Source organism: Lampris incognitus, chromosome 3 (genome assembly GCF_029633865.1).
Source record: "Lampris incognitus isolate fLamInc1 chromosome 3, fLamInc1.hap2, whole genome shotgun sequence".
In the NCBI taxonomy this organism is placed as follows: Eukaryota; Metazoa; Chordata; class Actinopteri; order Lampriformes; family Lampridae; genus Lampris; species Lampris incognitus.
In genome coordinates this window covers 95,163,377-95,185,452 of record NC_079213.1, presented here as the reverse complement: position 1 = coordinate 95,185,452, position 22,076 = coordinate 95,163,377, and the positions used below count along the sequence as shown (strand labels likewise).

The window sequence follows — 22,076 nt, the reverse complement described above, 5'->3', positions numbered from 1 at the left end:
CGGGTGGAACTGAACCTGTTCTGCACAGTGTTATTAACCCACACAAACAGATAAAGATTTGGCTGATTTTATTGACGATTCGAGTGTGACAGTATTGTAACAAGACGTTTTGCCATCACTTCCCATGTTGCACAGAACTGTGCTGTCAAAGACAAATGGGATCGAGAGTAGCCTTTGGATGGGAGTGATCCTGAATGTCCCGCTTCTCCCGCTTTTCGACACAGCCACACACTTCTCGCGATACCAGACTATTTTATCCGTTCGCGCGCGCAAACATCTCACAGACGTTAAGTGTCTTCGAACTCTGCCTTTAACAGGTTGGAGTAAAAAAACAAAAAACAAAACAAAACGTTATTGTCAGTTTAACATCTACCACAATGGCGAATTACCAGTTAAGTTTTAGCGTGGCATCCTCCTTTAATTTTCGGTTCCTCCCTTTAATGTCCGAAAGGCGGAACTAATCTGCTGCGTCAGCGTTCCTCACGCAATTGATTTATACACCTTTACAAAAGGCGCCAAGAAGCAAAAAAAAAAAAAAGAATAGCTTAAAGAAAAATAAAGATACAGGCAAAAATATTAAGCATATGAACGTGTGTGCAGTGTGTAGAAGCCTAAAGGAAGGAGGACGATTTTAGCCCCTAATAACAAGCAGCCCACGGGGTATGTTTGAGTTAACCTAATTTCTCTTGTTACTATGGAATGCTATGTATGTGCTAGCTAGCTAAAATGCTACCTGTTGTATTGCTATAGGAAATTAAGAATTGTGAAACATGCATTTCGTTTATTGTATTTTTATTTATTTTATTTTCTCTTCCAACTCAGTTCTCACGGGTTGATCTGTCCAAGAGTAAAGCCCGGTTTTTTAACCAAGACCTCGTGCCTCGTGTCTGTTACTGAGCAAGCCACAGCCGTATCCCAGCAAACATGCCTGTTTGGGGCCCATGTGGGGCCACTGCGGGCAGGAACAGAGGGACCACAGCCCGTTACCGGCATGACATGCGGGGCACGTGTGGGCCCCACACTAAAGGCTCCTAGTGAGGCATCAATGGGCAGCCCACACTCTGGGCTGAGTGTGGGCTGCCCACACTAAGCAGAGTGGGCCCTCAGTGGGACCCATTGTGGGCCCTTAGCATGCCCACACTTTGGGGTGGGAGCAGTGGTCCCACACGGGCCCATAGTGCCCCATGTGTACCTGGTATGCTAGTGACATTTGACAACCAGCTCAAACAAAAAAATGAAGAAAATATAAATTATACGACGAAAGAATTTATTGAAAATTGGAATTGAAAAAAAAACTATATACCAAATTAAATGCTTTTATAAAACAGAACAACAAACATAGAACCACATTTGAACACAATAAGAACATTAAATCTAAAAAAACCCCAAACATTGAATCTATTTATTTTTTGTTCCTTCTGCTTCTTCCTCTGTCTCTATCCCTGGCATTTCTGAGCCACATTTTGATGGCAGCTTCCATCTCGAATGCTGTGGCCCGGCTGCTTTTTGTCACAGCATCTGAACAAAACAACAATTGAAATGTAAGTGCACAGTATGAGTTGGCCACAGGTGGAGCATTTAATCTAGCCTGGGATTCCATTCACCTGTTGGGGTAGAGGCAAATCCCGAACAGAGATGTCTCGAAACCTGGGCAAGTAAAGCCAAAATGATCTGTATGTGACCGTGTTTATTTATTTAGGTAAACTGACACTTTGATTGTTTCGTGGACTCAGGCGGGGCAAAATTCAAATTAAACTACCCAAACCCAACTTCTTGGAGTATTTAAAGTAATGAGGATTGGCACCACCTCGTGACCAAACCCAAACTGAACCAGGGCTATAGGCTATATTTACTTGTGTTGTGCTAGAGTGATGGAGTGTGTCAAGTTTATTACTGCACACATGCACAACATGTCAGATGTATTGCAGACTATATGAGACTACAATAAGCTGCTGTGTGTGTATGTTCGCTAAATTTCTGATGGTTCAAAATTATTAAAATTGTAAAGTTATGAGTAATAGTTAATCTGTAATTAAGTTGGTTAAAAAAACAGCATGAGCTGCTCTATGGTAACATTTAAGGGACAAAAAAAAACTAGTGTTCTTTCTCTTAACTATAATATGAAACAGCTGCGACAAACCAAAAAGTTGAGACGGTACTTGTCTTGTTGGATGGGCAGTTTTAGTTAAGTATGGGATGGACCGGTTATACCTTGGACAACTTGTTTACATTTTACTGTCCTTTTTGCAGAGGTCTGACTATATGCAGCATTGGGCATGGATGGTAAATAAAAAGTTTGAGTACCACTTACCCTAAAGCAGTTGTAATCTTAAAACGTTTTAACTGTACTGTCAACAGGGGGTTGACCTCAAAGGTCAAAACTACTGTGGGCCCCGCATGGGCTAACCCACAGAGGGCCCATGTGGGCTTACTGTGGGCAAGAGCACAGTTGGGCTTGCCCACAATAATCCTACATAGGGGCCTCAAAGGGCAAAACTACTGTGGGTTCCGCATGGGCTATGGGCTATGGGCTGTGGGATTAGTGCGGGTTTGCTCCTGCCCACATTGCCCCACAGTAAACCCAGACCTACCCACAGTGGGCCTGCATGGGCATGTTTGCTGGGATATTATTTCAAGGACAAGACCGTGGAAGTTGGGAAAATATTGGTTGGATGAATATTGAAGACCAGCAATGTACAACTTCAAAAATGATAACACAGTGCCCCAGACTCGATGATGAAGATGGATGGATAAATGTAACGTTGCCATTTTAATTTATGGTAATGGATTTAATAAATTTAATACACAGTATGTCTTTTAGAGCGTCTCTTGACAACGGATAACCGTCAGTCTATCAGAACTAAATTTTAGCATGAGAAATCTACAGACTTAAATAGACAAAAGTGTAGTTACTAACAAGCTGTCTGTTAGAGAGTTCTGAGATCATAGCCTGAGGGCCGAACTGGCATTTTAATTTGCTCAGTGTGCACAAAACTTTTTTACACATAGACAACTACAGTGACCTTTGCCAGAAGAGGGAGGAATTCATAAAAGGTATAGACATCTGGAACCAAACACTCAAGAGGAAGACCAAGCCAAACAGCAGGTGGACAATTGGAATCAATTTTACTGCACATCCCTGATATACTTTAAATTGTCATTTTGACAGCAAAAGGGCAAAAAAGCAACCTCTACTCCAAAAGAGGCAGCGGACCAAATGATTGAAGGCCTGAAGAAAGAGTTGATGGCAAAGCAAGCATCTTTAGAGGTAAATAATTTGAATATTTACAGATTTTAGTTGAAGTGAGTCATTTTGAGTTTAAATAATAACTTGTATGTATGCGACTTTTGCTGCCACAGAGGATGTAGACTATTTCATCTTGTGTTTGACAGTCTATTTATTTGTTTTTCCTTATTGTGTTTAGGCGTAGTCATCTACTGACAAAGAGGAGTCATCAGATAAGGACCTAATGTCCAGGAACTGGTGTAAGGTGCAGCAGCAAATAAAGGCTCTTAAAAGAGAGAACAAGAAACTGAAAGAAGGCAATATTAAAGAGCTACTAGATGCCATGAGAGGTAATTTTATAAAAAAAAAATTTAACAAATACTCAGCCCTAGATAACATCACCAAAAAAAAACGCAGAGAAAATAAAAACGTAAAGGAACTTTACATCCAAAAGGAAAATAATTAACTATATTTTTCCAATTCGTCCTGATTTCCATCGTATAATCATTTATATCTTCATCCTCTTAACAGAGCTTGGTTGTGACAGAGTTGAAAGAAGATTGAAAAAGTTAAAACCTCTACTCCATCCACCTGGTCAACACCCACAACATCTGTAGGCTCACCAGTTTTTGCATGAGTTTCTCTTCAAGCATCTGATGATACGGTAAGTAGCTCACATGTATAGATATGTTATGGTCCATATGGGAAAATGCTGATAATATGATTTCCAGGTAAATCTGTAAATTAACCAACTCCACGGTGACTTTACACATTAATTCGAAATCTGCATCAATGGTGAATGTGCATGTTAACTGGTTGCCTGACCAAACAGGAAATCTGGGTGGCATTCCCACATTTCCCAATGAAACGGTTAATGTGGATGAAAACACTACAGAGCAGTGTGTTCAGAATCTCATTTGTGTGGCACAGCAGCATTTTGCATCCCATTACTAATTTCATCGGGAGATATGGGAATGCCAAACTGCACAGTTGATGAATAGGTAGATTTACCACGGAATGTCTGTCATTATTTTATCATTACTTTGGTATGTAAAAACAACATAACCATTTGCAAACTAAATGATCATTCAATTGTTTTGTGCCAGGCTCTGATGTCAAAGTCCCTAGACGACAGCTTAACTCTCTGCAGACTTCAAATCCATCAGGCTACATCGGTGACCTTGCGGTGCTTGTCTATGGCAGGGAAACCCTGTCACATTCAAGTTTGACAGGGAGACAATCAAGGGCACACAAACACATGGAATCAAAGCCACAACTCGATAGCACAAAATTTGATGCTATAATTGGTGAGTGCTTAGGGAAATGTAATTCTAAAATAAACTTACATAAAATACATTATTCTTTTACAACTTTTCTTACAAAATGACAGCAGTGTTCCATGTTGGAAATTTTGCTGATTGCATTAGTGTTCAGATAACAATCGGGCTTGAGTTGAATTTCACGTCTCTACATGCTGCTTTAACTGTGTTATTGTGTTAATGCTGTATGGTAAATTTTGTGTGAGAGAAAAAAAACCAGTAATGTTTTGTTTTTGTGTGTGTTTAACTCACAGGCCATGCTCTGTCAAAGTTCCCAGACATCAGCATGCAAGATGTGAGACGTATCCTAAGAAAAAAAAAATGCAACAACGAAAGCTATGCCAAGCAGGCCACGAAGAAGACCATTTGAAAGGGAAATTTTTTGAATGTTTTTGTTGAGCTTTTTTGGGTCGATTTTGTGGTTCCACTACCCCAGGATGGCCATTTAACAGGGCAGAAAATGTAGAGAGGTATAGCAGTCACCCTTCCTTAAAGACTGTGTGTTTGGGTTTAAACTGGAATGTTGACTTAATTTCTTACGTTTTTGGCATCCAATACAATATTTGGTTGAACATTTTGATGTTTTGTGAAATTTTATATGTGTAGTCCACTGGTAGTGTTTATCTAAGTAGTAAACTATAAGTATGATGTTAAGTTCATGTAAAGAAAACGTACAAGTATACTTGCAGTATAAAAACTGTTAAACTTATAGTTTACTGAGGATATACTTAAAAGTGTGCTTTCATAAACTAAAAAGAGGGATAGAAGTACGTATATAACTAGTAAGCTAATAGTATACATGTAAGTTCACTTCTAGTATAGTTCACAGTATAGTTGCAGTACAAAATAAAACTAGTTGAGTACTTAAAGTTTACTACTTTTACACCTAAAGAATAATTAAAGTATACTTTGATAAACTAAAAAGTGGACTAGTATAACATAACTAGTAAACTAACAGTATATGTCTACGTTTACTTCAAAGTGTATTTTCATGAACTAAAAAGTGGGTTAGAAGTCTATAACTAGTATCTTTAAGTTTACTTACAGTATAGTTCTAAGTATAGTTGCAGTACAAAATAAAACTTAGATGTGAACTATTTTTGTACTGAAAGTTTACTACTCCTACACTTACACTATACTTACATAGTATACTTAAACGTTTACTATTATAAACTGAAAAGTGGGCCAATTTAGTCCGAAGAAATATTAAAATAGTATACTTACAAGTATACCACTAGTACATTGATATTAGTATACTTACTACATGAAGTAAACTTGTAAATTATACTTCAACTACACTTAAGTTTACTTAATAAAATGAACTTTAAGTATTTTTTTTTGTAAGGGGTGTTCTAAGGTAGGGGTCATTTTACATAAAATAGAAAAACAAACACAAAATTGCAAACACAATTATCTTGATATCACTTCTCAGCCGAGGACTATTTCTGCTAAGTTGGTCAGCTCCTCCGGGGAGCACGTCGACATTATGTATCCGAGAGTCCGAGAGAAAAGTCCATTGTTATTGCCCGGCTCTTTAATCTGCGGATTTAAAGCACATCACATGCTCAGACGGACGGAGCAGCGGCTGCGCTCCCACAACAAGCACACTACTGCCAACGCCACGGTCCACCCCGAAAGGACACCTAAATTGTTTTTTTTGTGTTTTTTTTGTGTGCAAACTCCCAAATGCTGGCGGACTTTACGGAGGATTAAAACTTTTTTTTTTTGGTTTGCAAGAAGAAAAAAAGGGAGAGAGGGGAGAGGATACAACTCTCTGCAAGTGCAGGAAGCTGCTTGTCTGCCGAGATGACTCACACCTACAGCCAGCGCTCTCTTCTCGTGCTGTCTCTGCTAGGGATCTTATCGGCCATCATGTCCGTTTTGTCGGTCATTCTGATTTTCCAGCTTCAGTCACAACACGGTGCAGGGAAGGACTCCTCTCCCCCTGCGACCTCCGTCGTGCCGAGCCATGTCTGGGTAGTGCTGCTGCCTCTGTGCACGGTGCTCTCTGCCCTGTCCCTGACGCTCAGTTTGAGCTCCGTGGTAGTTTGTCTCCTCCACAGCTACTTTTCAACTGAGATCTGCAAAGGGGAACAGTTAACGGACAGGTACGCTCCAGGATAAAACCCGTCCGATCGAAAGGCTGCAGCTCCCGTTTTGTTGCTTGCAGGCTATGCTAATTAGGTTATGTATAACGCTGGTTTGCACGCTGGTATTTAGGGAAACTTTTTAATCAGGATTCATTGGGGGAAAAAAAACAACCCCCCCCCCCCCAAATTATTTAGGTGCATGCTTATTGTGTCAGGGTGCAGAAGCACGGATCGCATTGTCGCTGCTGGTCGACCCCCACCTCTAAACTCACCAGGAATCCCGTCCACACAATGGCACTCCACTCATTGTGCAGTCAGTGCACGGCCACTTGTTGGCTCTTTCCCACGTTGGTTTACAAATCTTTCTTCATAGAAAGAGGACATTCCAGGGCAGGGTTGATGAGAAAACTTTTGACAAATATCAATTTACTTTAAACAATATATTTAACATGGAGATAATGCAAACAGAAGAATCAATAATCACACACTGCATGACTTTAAAGGTCAGATTTATCAACATAACCGAAAAATAACGAGAACAAACAAATTTCAGTCATCCACTGACAACACAGCTAAGATCCAAGGAAATAAAACTCAATTATAAATGGCTGTATGTGTTAAAACAAAGCTGCAATGTCACATGGTAAACACATATATATATATAAAAACTTAGCAGCTATGACACTTGTAAGTTGATATTTTTGCCATTTTTTCCTCCACAGAGCAGACTGGTTCCTGCTGGACAGCAGAGCTGTGAGACATGTGGCTATTGGACTGTTCTGCCTTGGGGTTTCGGTGTACCTGGCAGGTAAAATTACGAGACAGAAATAACATGTCATTCTTTCTTTATCGGCTTTCTGTAAGAACATGTTGCCAAGTTTGCCATTTAAGAGCGCTGAGGTGCTGTTAAGTCACCAGCATTCTCCCCCAGTCCTGTGGCCACACATGTGTACCTTATCCATATGCATGTCAAGTACAATTCATTACAAAGCAGATTAATTCTTAAATCATTTCATCCTTTTACAACAGACTTCACAAATAAACAATCAGTTGTTTGTGCTCAACTTAATTCGACTGCCGTAATGGCGCAGCTTAAAAAAAGTAAGGTCCAAACGTAAGCAGGAGGATTTCAACAGCAGAGGGAAAACTGCTGCACTACTGCTTTTTCACTGGTGTGTCCAGGTGAACAAAGCCTTCTTTGAGCGGTGGCCACTGCATGAGTTTTTTTTTTTTTACTGCAGAACCTGGCAGTGGTGTGGGTCCTCTATCCGCTGAGCTGCTTGTTTGGAGGTGGTGGTGGTGGTGGGGGTCACTGGAGGCAGTTGCTCCATTGTGACGAGGGAGGTGTTGCCCTTTGGGCCTCACTTCAGCCTCTATCAAGAGGGGAACAGAGGGAGAGAATGCTGCAGCAGCACCCCTGAAAAAAAAACGTATTTTCACATTCCAGAGCTGTGCTTCTCTCCCCCTTCCTTCAGAATGCCTGGATCCATGGTCCTTTTCCTGAGAACCAAGAGAGAGGACACATTAGCTCAAAACAACTAGTCTACCAAACAAAATGCTGTTTCTTTGACATTTTATGACAAAGATATATATTTGTCAATTTGCAGATTTGAAGAACCGGGCTCATGTATGGATAGAGAGAAATTTACTTCCCCATTTTACACGCAACTGACAATTTCTATGTTACTGCTTTTCTTAGCATAGCCTAATGCCCAATATTTTCTTGGTCAATTTTATGTTGCATATGGAAGAGCTTCATCCTATAAACAGCTGTCTGTTTGCAGGAGAAAGGCATTCCCTAATTTATTTTTCTTCCTCTTCCCATCCCTCTTGGCAGCTATGTCCATCTATATGCTTCTGATATTTGAGGTGGAGACAGGTATCGCCAGTGCATGTGTCCTGTCCTCTGGGATCCTAGTCCTTCTGGTCATTTTGACCCACTCTCTAGTTAAAGTGTCCCACAGCACCAGGCACAATGATGGCCCCGATACCCTGTTCCGAAATGAATACAGAAGCAGTAGCACCCCCCTCTCCCGACCATGTGAACTCAAACTTGGAGTGGACCAACCCCGACTACATCACAGTCAGTCTCACCTCCACCGTCAGATCTCCTTTCCTCCATGTGCAAACCCGAAACAGCGGGATCAACACCACCACCACCAGCCATACTCTCCTTCTGGAGGGCCTCAGAGCCAGGCTAGTGACAAAGATGGTTACAGCAGTGGAGGCAGTTCTCGGATGCATAGAACCCTGTCTACTGAGTCCGGCCTGCTGCAGGCCCAGACTAAACCCTGGAACGGGGTCAATAACGAGATGAGAAGTGTGCTGGCACGCAAATCGGGGGCTTCCACAAAGGACTCTACTCTAGTGTGATGTGGAAGAGGCTGTTCTTTCTCAAGATAGTGCAGTTAAGGAAGATATGGTTACATTTGAGAACACCACGAGATGGCTGCTAACATCAAGTATCATCTCCATACACATGGTGTCCTGTACACTTGCTATTGCATAGAATGTGAACTTATCGCCGTTGATTTTGGTGCAAGCAAAGACTGAAAAACACCATGTAAAGAATTTTATGAATGAATGTAATGGTTTTACACAAACCCACGAAACTGACAATAAGAATGAAGACGTCTGACATAATTTATCCCCTCTTATCAGATCATAGTCTATTTTGTATTCAGTATTCTGACAGGCTTTTGTGCACAATTGTTGAATAGTTTACATGGATTTTAAAACTAATTTGCATATCAATGTTTCCTATTAATCAAACTAGCAAAACTTTTTAAGTCTTAATAGCATCCGTTGACATGGAACAATTTATATTGAAACAAAGTGGTGAACAGTGACGGGGATATATTGCCAAACATATGTGCACAGTGTGCAGATAAGTGAATTTACATCATGTATCGCTCAAAGTTATTTCATTACAAAATGAATAAATACTTACTTCACATTTGAATTCAACTTGACAGCGAACGCTTACTGGACATTTAAATGGCTTGTATTTTAAAATAATGTTAACAAAAAGCTCATTAAAAAGTACACTTGAGTGCATATTCCTCCCATTTCCAAATGACTGCTGGAAACACATGTAAGTACAGGCCTTTTTTTTACTTATGGTTGGAGGAACTACTAACCTTGGACACGTCCAACAGAGGTCATGAGGAAGTGGGTGGGGGATGTGGAGCAGGGACAGAGGGGATGGGAGAGGGGATCACATCATTTAAACTGCATGCATGTGCCAATAGGAAAAAGAAAAGAAAAACAATGTGAGGCTTTCATGAATGAAACCAATTTCAGAATAACCTTAACTGGTGATGAAAAAATAAAATAACAGGCTATAATGGATGAGCTAATGGGATCTCACAAACACATGAACACATTTAAAGACCACCAGCAACCAAGAACAACAAAGAACAATAAGAAAAAGTGACAAGCAACTGAAAGAATATTTTGGGATGAGGAACAGTTATCAGGACGAAAATTAAAATATTCTTCAAGCAATGCCTCATATTAGTCTCAAATAAGTAAATTTCCCCATAAGCTTTGAGAAGATGGGGAAGGGAAAAATTATAAGGATGAAAAAGGTTAGATGTTTGACACACTGGACACGTGGCAGTGGAAAGGTTTCTCTGCTGCCTCCTACCTGCGTCCTTGGGAGCTGCCAATCTGTTCTTTCATGCTGATGGCTTGACGTAGAAGGCCGTCTATGCTTTTGAAATATAGGGTGCTGTTTGTCATGCTCTTCACAGCACTAAAAAAAACAACCAGCAAGTCAATATTAGGATCATCAGTTTAGGAAATGGGTAAATTTGACTTAGGTCATTAACACTGTTTTACCTGCATGCATACTCCACACTGTAAATGGCACCTTGGCTCTGCTCCTCCCAGCTCTGCATATCTGTCTGTGTGGGAGAGTGCCAAAAAAATATAAATCATTTAAGATTCAATTTGGGCATTGGATTATGATCTTATCGGTACCACAAACCCTCGACTTATGTGTAATTATTTCATTTAAGAAATTTAACTACCCTTATATAATTGAAATGAGACAAGACCCGAGAATATGTTCGGCATCTAGTATGCGTAAACCATCTTTAGCTGAACCGTCAGAAATCTGGTAAAACTAACAAGCCCTGCACTTAAATGATTTCTTTACCCAAACTCCTTACAAGGTCTAATCTCCAGCAAAAGTTAAAAAAAAAAAGAATAAAATAAAAATCACATTTTCAGCACACACAAAATCTCTCTTAACTGCTAACACAAGACTTTGCATTCACAAAATTATTTGCATTCTTAAAGGAAGCGTTGGAAAACAAATCTAGATTTACAAGGTGGATTTGTGTGCGTGTGTGTGTGTGTGTGTAAAACCCTTACACATGACGTACCTTATGTTGTACAAGCTCTGGTAGCGACCTTCGGACGTGTTCTTGCAGTCGGTAGAGGGCCACAGATGGTTCGTTTGCCAAGACGTACATGCTCTCTGTGAATTTGTCCGTTACTGTGAAAGTTAAGAATTTGATGCTTAACATCTGAGAAACGTATCGATGAGAAAGCGAGTATTTTCTCGCGACGTGCAGAGGCATTTGCTACTGTCAACAAACCAGCTATCGATAGCCATAGCAGCGTTAGAACGGTAGCTAACGCAAGCTCAATGTGGCAAGCCAGCAAAATAAACTTAGTGCATGCGGAGAAATGTGACTACCTCGCTTAACTTTGAGCTGCATCTCCTGGTCCTCCATAATAAACGATGTAAGGGAGAACAAATGGTGGTATGAGATACGCGTAAATGATTGAAGAACGGACGGCGAACCCAACACGACGGATATATCCTTGTACTTCCGTATCTTTTTGTTGTGTGCCCCAAGACAACCTCCCGGAATGAAACGTGAACCTGGGAACAATAGTTCTTCCTTCAAAGCTTCTCATGAGGTAAGCTATTGATATAATGGTGAGAGATAGCTCAAATTTGTCTTAAATTCTCTCTGGAAAAGAACAAATTAACGTGGTTATTATATGGGAAAAATGTCTGTGTTAGGCAAACATTTATAGCACAAGCAGATATCCATCGTGACCCACCATGTTATTTTGTGTAATTTACTTTCAGTTCTGCCATCAGGAAGTTAGGGCAAATGGATTAAGTTGATATTGGAGTCGCATGAGCTAGCCATATCTGGCGACGAAACAAAGGATGATTTTTTGGTAACATCTTTGCAAGAACGATTGCTTTGATTAGTGCAAATATGTGTTTGGTGGCAGTTTTACACTGTTTTCTACTTTGTCTTTGTTTCTGTTGCAGTGATATGGAGGACAATGTACATAATGATGGGCTAACTGATGGGCAAAATGTTGAATCAATTATTTCATTCCCCTCGGGTCCCGCAGAAGCGGTGTCCAACGGTAGGTCGCCCGTTTATTAGAAGAATTTCATTTCGTTTTCTTCATTCTAAGATTGTCACTTTTTTAATGTTCATTGTAACTTTTTAATGTTCATTTTTTCAGTATCTGAAGCCACCTGACACGTGTTAGAATCCATTATTCAGCCATTGAATGATTTACTACCAATAACAATTGTCTTGATTGCCGTTACATTATGGTGATGGTGCCTCCAGAGACCACTGATGCAGATGAAGAGAGTTTGCTCAAACACTCTACCACTCTCACCAACAGACAGCGTGGGAACGAGGTTACAGCACGCCCAGCAACATTAGACTGTGAGTATTAAATGCAAACATCTGGAAAGTTGGGTGTAGGCATAAGGCAACTTTATTTGAGTCTCATAACCATACTGATATGCTGGTGTGACCCCCCCCCCCCCAGCTCTGTCCATACACCAGCTGGCGGCTCAGGGGGAACTGTCACAGGTGGCTACACACCTGAGTAAAGGTGAGGAAGCTGAAACTTTTCACCATCCTCTTTAGTTAAATGACACGGGTCAAACTACGATGATGTTCAACTTCCAAGTTCTGTTTTATAGACCGCTCAGTGCTTAACAAACAGGATGAACGGGGTTTCACGCCTCTGATGTGGGCAGCAGCGTTTGGAGAGAAAGCAGTCGTGGATTTCCTCTTGGAAAAGGTGACTATAGAAGTGGTGTCTCTAGCCCCCTTCACATCCAGTGACCCCGGTAGTCGATGACATGATACAGAACACCTGATCTGTGATATGTTTCTGTTGCCTCTTAGGGGGCCAACCCCAGAACTATTGCATGGGAGAGAGAGAGCGCACTGACACTGGCCAGCGCTGGAGGCTTCGCTGACATTGTCAATTCTCTCCTTGGATATGGGGTAGACATTAACACTTATGACTGGGTACAGTGAGAATTTTGTTGATGCCCAATATGTCACCTAAGTCTGAAAACTACAAACATGCCATTAGACATAAACACTGACTGAGTAACTATTATATATACAAATATGGCCTTCAGAGGTGATTATTCTGTTTGTTTTTTTTTACTTACATTTCTTTATTTCAGAATGGAGGAACTCCCCTCCTGTATGCTGTAAGAGGGAACCACATCAGATGTGTGGAGGCACTCTTAGGTAGACTGTGTATATTTTTGAGTATTATAAATATAAGACAGCACTCTTAACTACTTGAAATAATTCCCGTTTCTGTGCTGTATCTCAGCGAAAGGAGCTGACTTGACCAGTGAGTCTGACTCTGGATATAGTCCCATGGCCCTAGCTGTTGCCCTCGGACACAAAAAGAGTAGGTACCCCTCCTTGCACCTCACAAAGACAGTTTTCATTTCACCAGAAAATACTGAAAATAATTTGCTTTGCACAGTAGTAAAACTTTAAATTCATTCATATTTTCTTTTCAGTCCAAAAAGTGTTGGAAGACCACATTTTGAAACTCTACAAGCCACCATGACGCTACCATAGTAAATGGAGTGGCACGGTGGCCCAGTGGTTAGCACCGTTGCCTCACAGCAGGAAGGTCCTGGGTTCGAACCCCAGGCCGTCCCAGGTCCTTTCTGTGTGGAGTTTGCATGTTCTCCCCGTGTCTGCGTGGGTTTCCTCCGGGTGCCTCCCATCATAAAAAAGACATGCATGTTAGGGTTGATACTCCTGCCTCTGCCCCTAACCAAGGCAATGGAAAGAAGAACTGGAGTTGGTCCCCGGGCGCTGCAGCTGCCCACTGCTGCTATACAATAGGATGGGTTAAATGCAGAAGACAAATTTCATTGTAACCGAACAACTGTACAATGACAAATACAAAGTGGCTTCCTTCCTTTCTTTCAAATGGACGAAACCGTTAAGACAGTGTTGGTGTTGTACATACTGCCCGAGTTGTCCATCCACTATTTGAGATGATTGGTAAAGACTGCTTTCAGAAAAATGATCATCAGGGATAAAAATACAGGGAAAAAGACTTTATGTCAAATGGAATTGCATTTGTTGCCATTTATATGCACAACTTAAGCATAGCAAATGTGCATATATACACACAAATTACTCTGTACAAACTATTTTTTTTCTTTTTATATGACCAGACTAGACTGAGATTTGAATGGCTGTGCGTCAAACTCTTTGTTTTACTGACTTATAGCAAAAATGCTTTCCACACAAAGTTGGGTATGAAAAGTGGTATGCATTTTATCGTGTTCCTTTATACACAGTAAAAACTGAAAGGCACGGGTAACAAACAATAAAAACTGATGGTTGACTGTAAAACAAATAATCCAACGTATGTGAAATAAAAAGTCTGCAACCGCAGTCTATGTCAAGTCCTTGCATTTACACTGGTTATTTTTGAGAGCAGGAATGTGAGGTAACAAACCCCAAAAAGCCCCCATACCAAAAAAGGACACGGTAGATCCATTCGCATCAGTTCTTATAAGGTGGTGTCAGAGATGTCACAGTTCCCCTGTGTCACCACACCGTCCTATGTCCTGCGAGTTCACTTCCCCTCTCTCATGATGTAGAAGAAGAAAAAAAAAGTTACCAAGCTCGCTCCCCGAGGACATCCAAGGAATAAACAATAATCCTACCAAAAAAGTCAGCACTATTCTCAAACACTATTTTTAGTTTGTGTACTGCAGGGGCCTCCTGTATGGGAAAGCTGTGGGTGTGGAGTTAAGAACATGATAAGCGTGGCAGTAATGCAGACATGCCCAGAAAAATATTAGTGGCTCCTCAATGGTAAGTTTCACGTATACCCCAGAGGGCCAAGTACAAATGTCTGCAGTCATATTGGGTACATCAGCAGTTATACAGCTTTGAGAGCTACACAACTCCCATTACTTGTAAACAGATTATTTTTTGTGTATTGAGACAAAATGCATTGAATTATATGATGTAAATTAATTTGCAGCTTGCATTTTTGCACATGGGTATTGGCCTGATTCTTCTGTGTCAGCGAATTAATGTTGGTACACACACAATTATATTTCCGTGCAAATAATTTGAGCATTATCAAAGAATAAAAGTTGCACTTATAATAGAAGATTACACTTGTTGAATAGCAAATTAATTCCAAAGATGATTTACATCTAATAGTGCAATTTATACTATAATTCTTATGAATGGTAAAATATCCAGATTAATTTCTTGAATTTTCTCTGCCATTTTTTTAAATATCAAGAGCAATAATCTTCTATTATGTTAGTTTTATTTACATCACAAAGTACCACCAATAAATTGATTTCATCTCCTATCATAAATGCTATGAACACACGAAGGATATCTGATGAGAGTTGTTGTCCTCAGGGTAGAATTGAGCGAATGAAGTCAAGTCTCCATCTTTGGGGCACCCTGAAGAAAAACACAAAAGCAAAGTTGTGCATCAGGTGTATCATATCACAGCAAAAGATACAGGTCGTGCCTGCAATGCTTTGACCTGGAAAGTGAAGAACGGAGGCGTATCAGGTCAGATGTGCAGTATATCGTCTAAGGATGTCTTTACCTTCCAGTCTACACGTTTTCCCTGAGAATCCTCCTTGAAATTGGACCTTTACTTCCGACACCTTGACAGGCTGTGGGAATTCCAGGGAGACCCACTGGGAATCACCCTGCCAAAGCCACAATGTTTATATCACACTGGGTTGTGTACAATACAACACAGACCGCAGTCATCTCTTGAGTTTGAAAGCTAATTTTCTATGAGCACCAAATGGTGTTGGCAGGAAAGTCGGTAACTTCACTACTGCATTACACATTTTGGGGTAAAGTCGCAGTTTTACCTGGTCTGAGTTCCAGCAGGTCTCTTCGTTACGGTCAAACATGTACTTCTTCCCAAACTGCTTGACATCTCTGTTCAGAACTGAGCTGACTCTGAATTGGACAAATGGCTAACAATTACACATCTGCTGTACATCAATACTGTGAATGTAGTGTTCAACTCCAACCAAATACACACATACTGCACACACACAGCGGGTTCACGAGTCCCTCCACAGACTACCAGAAACTAGCTGCCCGTTAAAATACGGACGCAAAGTTTGCCGAATAATGCGGACACTTTATTTCATCCAATAAACGCGATTGTTATTACCTGCTCTGCGTTTCACTGCACACCAACGATGAAGCCATGCCGGGGTGTGGCGTTGGTAACGATATGCCGTATATTGAGCTGTGGAGCTACGTTTTACGACGGTGAAATAACTCATTTTCCCACTAGAGGGCAATCACATTCTTTCGATTAAGTTAAAAGGCAACCTGGTCGCATGTTCCACGCTTTTTTGGAGGAGGTCGGTAAGATCTTTTTCCATGATCAGCAGAAGCCCTCGGCACTAGATAAATTATTCTGAACAAAGACCATTAACCCAGTTCAGCCAATTCCAACTGCCCACTAGTATATCTAATCACGTTAGGTCGTATTCTTCCTGCATTTAGACCTGCATGAGTCATACGATGGTCCGCTGAAAGGTTATCGGGATAAAAACTGATTATGAGGAAGAGGACTTCGGGCGCTTGACCGCGCAAACATGAGTGTGCATGACCATCTGCAACCCTCGAATGAAACGAGAGAAACCAACCTACATCGACTGGCAATTGGATAAAATGACTGACATCAGTTATATAGCCCAAGTGTTTCCCCCTTTTTCAGTGGCTCACTTGTGTGTGTGCGTGTGTGTGTGTGTGTGCCCCTTGTATGGCGCATGGCTCATTGCAGACGGAGACCTCCTGCAGAGGGCTGGTCACGGTGCACCCCTCTCTTTGTAGATAATCAATAGGTCTGAATTACAAAACCCGATGAAACCTAGCCTCCGTGAAAATTGCACAAGAGGCTGGGGTTACTGAGCAGAGTAAAGAGGCGCGCGCGCGCGCGCGCACACACACACACACACACACACACACACACACACACACACACACACACCGATCCATTGACTTCACCTTCACTTTGACTTTGTTAGATCATGCTAACATTAAGAGGGTGGTTTATATTGAATATGTTGCCTGTTGGGATAAAGTGCGATAGAGAGAGAGAGAGAACGAGAGAGAGCGCGAGAGATCTCATTTTAGTAAAATAACAGAGATTATGGAGGGGAGATAGAGAAAGCCCAACCTCAAAACTGATTATGATTGTTATAACGAATGAATGATTTTGCCTTTAATATAAAAAGAGATAGATCGATATTATATATATATATATATACACACACACATACATACACACATATACATATATATATATAGAGAGAGAGAGAGAGAGAGATACTGTATGAGAGAGCGCGCGCGTGTGTGTGGAGAGAGAGAGAGAGAGAGAGAGAGAGAGAGAGAGAGAGAGAGAGAGAGAGAGAGAGAGAGAGAGAGAGAGAGAGAGAGAGAGAGCATACCAGACACACTACATTTCTATCGGCTTGCATACGGAGAGCAGCGCGTCAGAGCTGAGACTAAGACGTGTTGAGCGGTAAATAAGTCGGCCCTTATGAGCTGGGCGACCACTGTGATGTATTACAGGGTTTATGAGCTGTGGGCAATTGTGCAGATTGTCCCGATGAGCCGGATGATTAATCCGTGTTCTGTTGATGGCCAAGGGACACAGCGGCGTTGCCGGGGCTGCGCCAAAACACATCTAGCTCTGTCCCGCCTGCCCGCATTGCTGCAGACTGAGGGCAGCGACAGTCTGAATAGACTGAACTCGTTTAGTGTTATCACTTGATCATGTATAGTAAGTGTGGGACCTGAGACCTGAGGGGTACATCGGTGTGAAAATAGAAGGCGTTAGTCTTTCTAGATAAATACAAGGGGAAACCAAAAAACAGATATGGCGTTTGTGAAGTGCTCTTGCTGGGATGTTTACTGTGATTAGGGAAGTCATGATAAGAGGAGGATGAGGAGGGTGAGAGCTGTGGTCGATGATTAAACATGAGCTCAATTAGTCAGAGCCAGAGACAAGGACTTGATTGAGAAGAAGAAGGTTTGGGAAGTGAAAAAAACGACACGATGTTGCATAGCTGTTATGAATCATGCCGTTCGGGAAGGCAACATTTGGTGTTCTTTGGGGGCCCAACTCATTTTTAATAAGGCAGGAAATGGGCAGAAACACGAGGCACATCTGCCGGCTGCCGCGGCAATTAACGCGGGGTCTTGAGTCGCTGTGCTGTTTCCTAGCAGAGCCTCCCTCTCCAGCGCTGAAATGTTCTGCTCCAGTTTGAGTGAGGTTGCTTAATTAAACCATTAGAAAGCGAAGCATTTGCACAACATGCTCCGCTGCCTGCGTTACAAAGCACAGTCACTTTTAATTTATTCACTCACGACGGAGAGCGTCGCATTAAAGTCGCCTGGCTTTTTCTTTATGCGAGCGCCGAGCTCACGTTCACTTCTCGTCTTCCGGTATTGGACATGCAGGTGGACATGCAGGTGGAAATGCATGCTTTCACTGCTTGAAATTGCAAACGGAGTGATGGACGGTGGAAGCAAAGAGACACACTGTGGTTGCCTGTTGTGGCGCACGGAAGGTTCGGCCATGAGAGAGAAGATGGCCGGCGTGGCCTCTGCCCCGGGTTTCTCAGTGGACTCGGACGTGACGCTGCGTGAGGCGTCTTGAGTGATCCGATCACACGTGGGCAGCTCTAACTAGACAGGTGTGAATGCGCCCAATGTGTCCTCAATGTGTCTTGACGTTCGATCACTGAGGCCACATTCAGAGGTGGCCTGGGACGCATTTGTCCACATCACATCTGAAGTGTAAACGCACGTGTGTCCCAGGCCACATTGTGGCAACCGCCTAGTCAACTGGCGTCCTCTTGAGTTGAGTTTAGGGTTTGTTTGTGTTATTTCTGCACACATCGACAGTTCTGCATTTGATTTGGTGCTGTTCTATTGTGCTGGGATCGATTGGTGATGCCTGCGGGCTCTGGGTTGTTTGATCGGGTCTGCCTGTGATGCTGGGTCAGTCTAAATAAAGAATGCCACGTAGCGGTTGTGTCGAGCGACAGCGCTGTGTCCTGACGTGATTTCTAAACACAATATTGGCGACGAGGATGGCTGATATCTCTCTCCCACCACCTGCCCCCTTCCTGGCATTACCCGGCGAGCCTCCGGTACCATGGACTCGCTGGCTACATAGTTTTGAAAATTACATCATCGCCTCAGGGCTCGACGACGTGAGCCAGGCTAGGAAGACGGCTCTGTTGCTACACTGCTTGGGAGCAGAGGTTCATCGTGTGCTCGGGACTCTGGGGAACGTCACAAACTTTGACGAAGCTGTGGGACTTGTGAGCACCCATTTCGCTGCTCCACAGAGTGCCCTCCTTCGGCGATTTATATTCCGTCAGCGACACCAACTGCCTGGTGAGTCTGTGCGGCAGTATGTAGCTAATTTGCGAGGGCTAGCTAGCTCATGCAAGTTTGGCGCGCTTCAGGACGAGATGGTTCGCGACCAGCTAATCGAACACACCAACAACGCAAAGGTGCGTGAGACTCTCCTGCTGGAAAAAGACGATCTGCTGCTGTCCAGAGCAATTACCATCGCACTACAGGTTGAGGGAGCAGCTGAGTATGCTGCTATGCTAAATACACAGCAAGTAGCCACCTCCAGTCAAGCTGCCAACGACTCCTCCCTCTATTCACGGCTGCCCCTCGGGACGCAACCCAGCCAGAGCGAGGCGGGCGCCGACTCCACTTGGGACGTCTTGCAACTGCAACGACGGCGTTCTCGGCCCCGCCCTCAACAGTCCTGTGGTAACTGTGGGTCTCGGTCTCATGTTTCAAGGGCTCAGAACTGCCCTGCCCGTGGCCAGACATGCCGTAGCTGCGGTAAGCAAAATCACTTTGCCAACGTCTGTCGATCTTCCCCGGCTGGGTCAGAGGGCCACACCCCCCAGTCTTCAACCGCCGTCATTAACAAGGTGAGCTCCGGGCCAGTGTCATTCAAATCATGCACAGTCAACATTAATGATGTGTGCATCCCCCTGCTGTTGGACACCGGTGCAGGTGTGTCTCTCCTGAATGTTGATACCTACAGTCAATTTTTCGGTTCACTGCCACTGTCCGCACCCTCAGCTGTCCTCTGTGGGTATGGTGACTCCAAAATCGATCTGGTTGGCTCTCTCCAAGTGACTGTCCGCTATGGAACCAAGCTGGTGCCCAATGCAGTTTTTCATGTGGCACGCCGTGGGGCCAACCTGATGGGCCTGGACCTGTTCTCCGCTCTGGGGTTCTCCCTCTTAGACACAAGGGGGGCAGCAATCCTGACTGTTGCCACACCTTGGCAGCAGAAGTGGCCATCGCTGTTTATGGGGCTGGGCTGCCTCGCCGCCTTCGCCCATCAACCTCTCCTCAACCCTGCTGTGAAATCTGTCATCCAACCACTGCGCCGCATCCCGTTGGCTCTCCGTGATGGGGTCTCCGCCGAGCTGCAACAACTGCTGGAAGCGGGCATCATTGAACCGGTGGACGCGTCACCTTGGGTCTCAAACCTCGTGGTGGCTAAGAAGAAGTCGGGGGGCCTGCGTGTCTGCGTCGATCTACATGCAGTAAATAAGGCAGTGGTCCCTGATAAGTATCCACTGCCCACCTCAGAAGAACTCACTGCTCAGTTCTATGGCTCTGAGGTGTTCTCCAAACTCGACCTCAGACAGGGGTACTTACAGGTGCCCCTCCACCCCAGCAGCCGAAACCTCACAGCCTTTGTGACACATGCAGGAGTGTTTCGCTACACCAGGATGCCTTTCGGTCTCAGCTCCGCCCCTAGCTGCTTCCAGAAAATCATGGTCTCCGTGCTGGCTGGCATACTGGGCATGGCCATTTATCTGGACGATATAGTGGTACACGGGCCCACCAGTGAAATCCATGACAAGCGCCTCAACATGGTCTTCGCAGCCCTGTCCAAGCACAAGCTAACTCTCAATGCTGAGAAATGTGTCCTCTCTGTGCCAGCCATCGACTTCGTGGGGTTCCGGCTGTCAGCGAGCGGTGTAACTCCACTACAATCCAACGTGGACGCCATTCAGGCCATCCCTGAGCCCAGCTCGGCCGCCCAGGTCGCCTCCTTCCTGGGTATGACAAGTTACTACCTGAGGTTTCTTCCCCAGTACTCTGCGACCACAGCCCCCCTGCGCCAGCTGCTGCGTAAGGACGAGCCATGGGTGTGGTCAAAGGCATGCAGTGATGCTGTGCGTGATCTCAAGACTCAACTGACTTCACCACCAGTGTTGGCTCACTTCGACATCTCCAGCTCCACCTTTGTGATCTGTGACGCATCAGCCACAGCGATAGGGGCTGTGCTGTCTCAAACCCAGAACGGTGTGGAGAAGCCCGTTGCCTTCGCCTCCCGTGCCCTCAACCTGACCGAGCAGCGGTACTCCGTGGGTGAGCATGAGGCGTTAGCCTGTATCTGGGCTTGTGAAAGGTGGCACCTCTACCTCTATGGCCGCTCCTTCACCCTCAGGACAGATCACCAGGCCCTGACAGCGCTGCTGTCCACATCTGGGACAGGCCACAAACCCCTGAGGCTGCACCGCTGGTCTGACCGCCTCCGCCAGTACAACTTCAGCCTGCAGTTCACCCCAGGCAGAGACAATGTTGTCGCCGACCTGCTCTCTCGCTCTGTCTCCACCCCAGTTCCACAGACGGACACTGACTGTGTGGAAAAGGACATTGTCCAAATGCTACACACACCCCTCCAGGCCACTGTCTCTCTGCAGGAGCTGAGGGCAGCCTCCGAACAGGACCCTGTCCTCTCCCAGCTCCGCACCTACATCCAGAACGGCTGGCCTCACAAGGTCCCAGAGGAGCTGGCTGCGTTCGCCCGAGTCAGACAGGAGCTCTCCTGCTGGAACGACACCTGCGTGGCACGTGGGTTTTGCACAGTGGTCCCAGCTGCTCTCCGTGCACGTGTTTTGAATACGGCGCATGAAGGCCACCTGGGCATTGTGAAACTGAAACAGCGCTGCCGAGACCTGGTGTGGTGGCCGGGGATAGACAGAGATATTGAGGCTCTGGTGAAGGACTGTTCTGCCTGCCTTGTGAGTGGCAAGACTGG

The 22,076-nt window shown here is 44.0% G+C and overlaps 4 protein-coding genes across 7 annotated transcripts; 2 read left to right on the top strand and 2 right to left on the bottom strand.

Annotated features, from left to right (window-relative positions):
• Nucleotides 1-6,351: 6,351 nt before the first annotated feature.
• Nucleotides 6,352-9,008, top strand: tmem221 (transmembrane protein 221). The gene is made up of 3 exons (XM_056276996.1): nucleotides 6,352-6,653; nucleotides 7,358-7,443; nucleotides 8,473-9,008. The coding sequence occupies exons 1-3, from the start codon at nucleotides 6,352-6,354 to the stop codon at nucleotides 9,006-9,008; spliced, it is 924 nt and encodes a 307-aa protein (XP_056132971.1).
• On the bottom strand, nucleotides 7,051-11,468 carry borcs8 (BLOC-1 related complex subunit 8). 3 transcript variants are annotated; one of them, XR_008810023.1, is made up of 7 exons: nucleotides 11,344-11,468; nucleotides 11,027-11,139; nucleotides 10,479-10,543; nucleotides 10,285-10,392; nucleotides 9,776-9,866; nucleotides 8,730-8,832; nucleotides 7,051-8,135 (listed from the first exon to the last, which is right to left on the bottom strand). XR_008810023.1 is itself a non-coding variant. In XM_056276997.1 (6 exons), the coding sequence occupies exons 1-5, from the start codon at nucleotides 11,378-11,380 to the stop codon at nucleotides 9,797-9,799; spliced, it is 393 nt and encodes a 130-aa protein (XP_056132972.1). In that variant the 5' UTR covers nucleotides 11,381-11,468; the 3' UTR covers nucleotides 7,051-8,135; nucleotides 9,776-9,796. The 3 variants fall into 3 exon arrangements, 2 of the variants coding, with proteins under 2 accessions (XP_056132972.1, XP_056132973.1); XM_056276997.1 differs by lacking the exon at nucleotides 8,730-8,832; XM_056276998.1 differs by lacking the exons at nucleotides 8,730-8,832; nucleotides 9,776-9,866.
• Nucleotides 11,469-11,565: 97 nt separating this feature from the next.
• Nucleotides 11,566-14,359, top strand: rfxank (regulatory factor X-associated ankyrin-containing protein). The gene is made up of 9 exons (XM_056276868.1): nucleotides 11,566-11,570; nucleotides 11,938-12,038; nucleotides 12,251-12,352; nucleotides 12,459-12,524; nucleotides 12,616-12,716; nucleotides 12,824-12,949; nucleotides 13,114-13,180; nucleotides 13,269-13,349; nucleotides 13,465-14,359. Exons 1-9 carry the CDS (start codon nucleotides 11,566-11,568, stop codon nucleotides 13,512-13,514), a joined length of 699 nt encoding a protein of 232 aa, XP_056132843.1. The 3' UTR covers nucleotides 13,515-14,359.
• Nucleotides 14,360-14,491: 132 nt separating this feature from the next.
• Nucleotides 14,492-16,177, bottom strand: nr2c2ap (nuclear receptor 2C2-associated protein). 2 transcript variants are annotated; one of them, XM_056277179.1, is made up of 5 exons: nucleotides 16,137-16,177; nucleotides 15,826-15,916; nucleotides 15,549-15,654; nucleotides 15,330-15,397; nucleotides 14,492-14,707 (listed from the first exon to the last, which is right to left on the bottom strand). In XM_056277179.1, exons 1-5 carry the CDS (start codon nucleotides 16,172-16,174, stop codon nucleotides 14,585-14,587), a joined length of 426 nt encoding a protein of 141 aa, XP_056133154.1. In that variant the 5' UTR covers nucleotides 16,175-16,177; the 3' UTR covers nucleotides 14,492-14,584. The 2 variants fall into 2 exon arrangements, with proteins under 2 accessions (XP_056133154.1, XP_056133155.1); XM_056277180.1 differs by having other exon boundaries at nucleotides 14,492-14,708; nucleotides 15,333-15,397.
• Nucleotides 16,178-22,076: the final 5,899 nt, after the last annotated feature.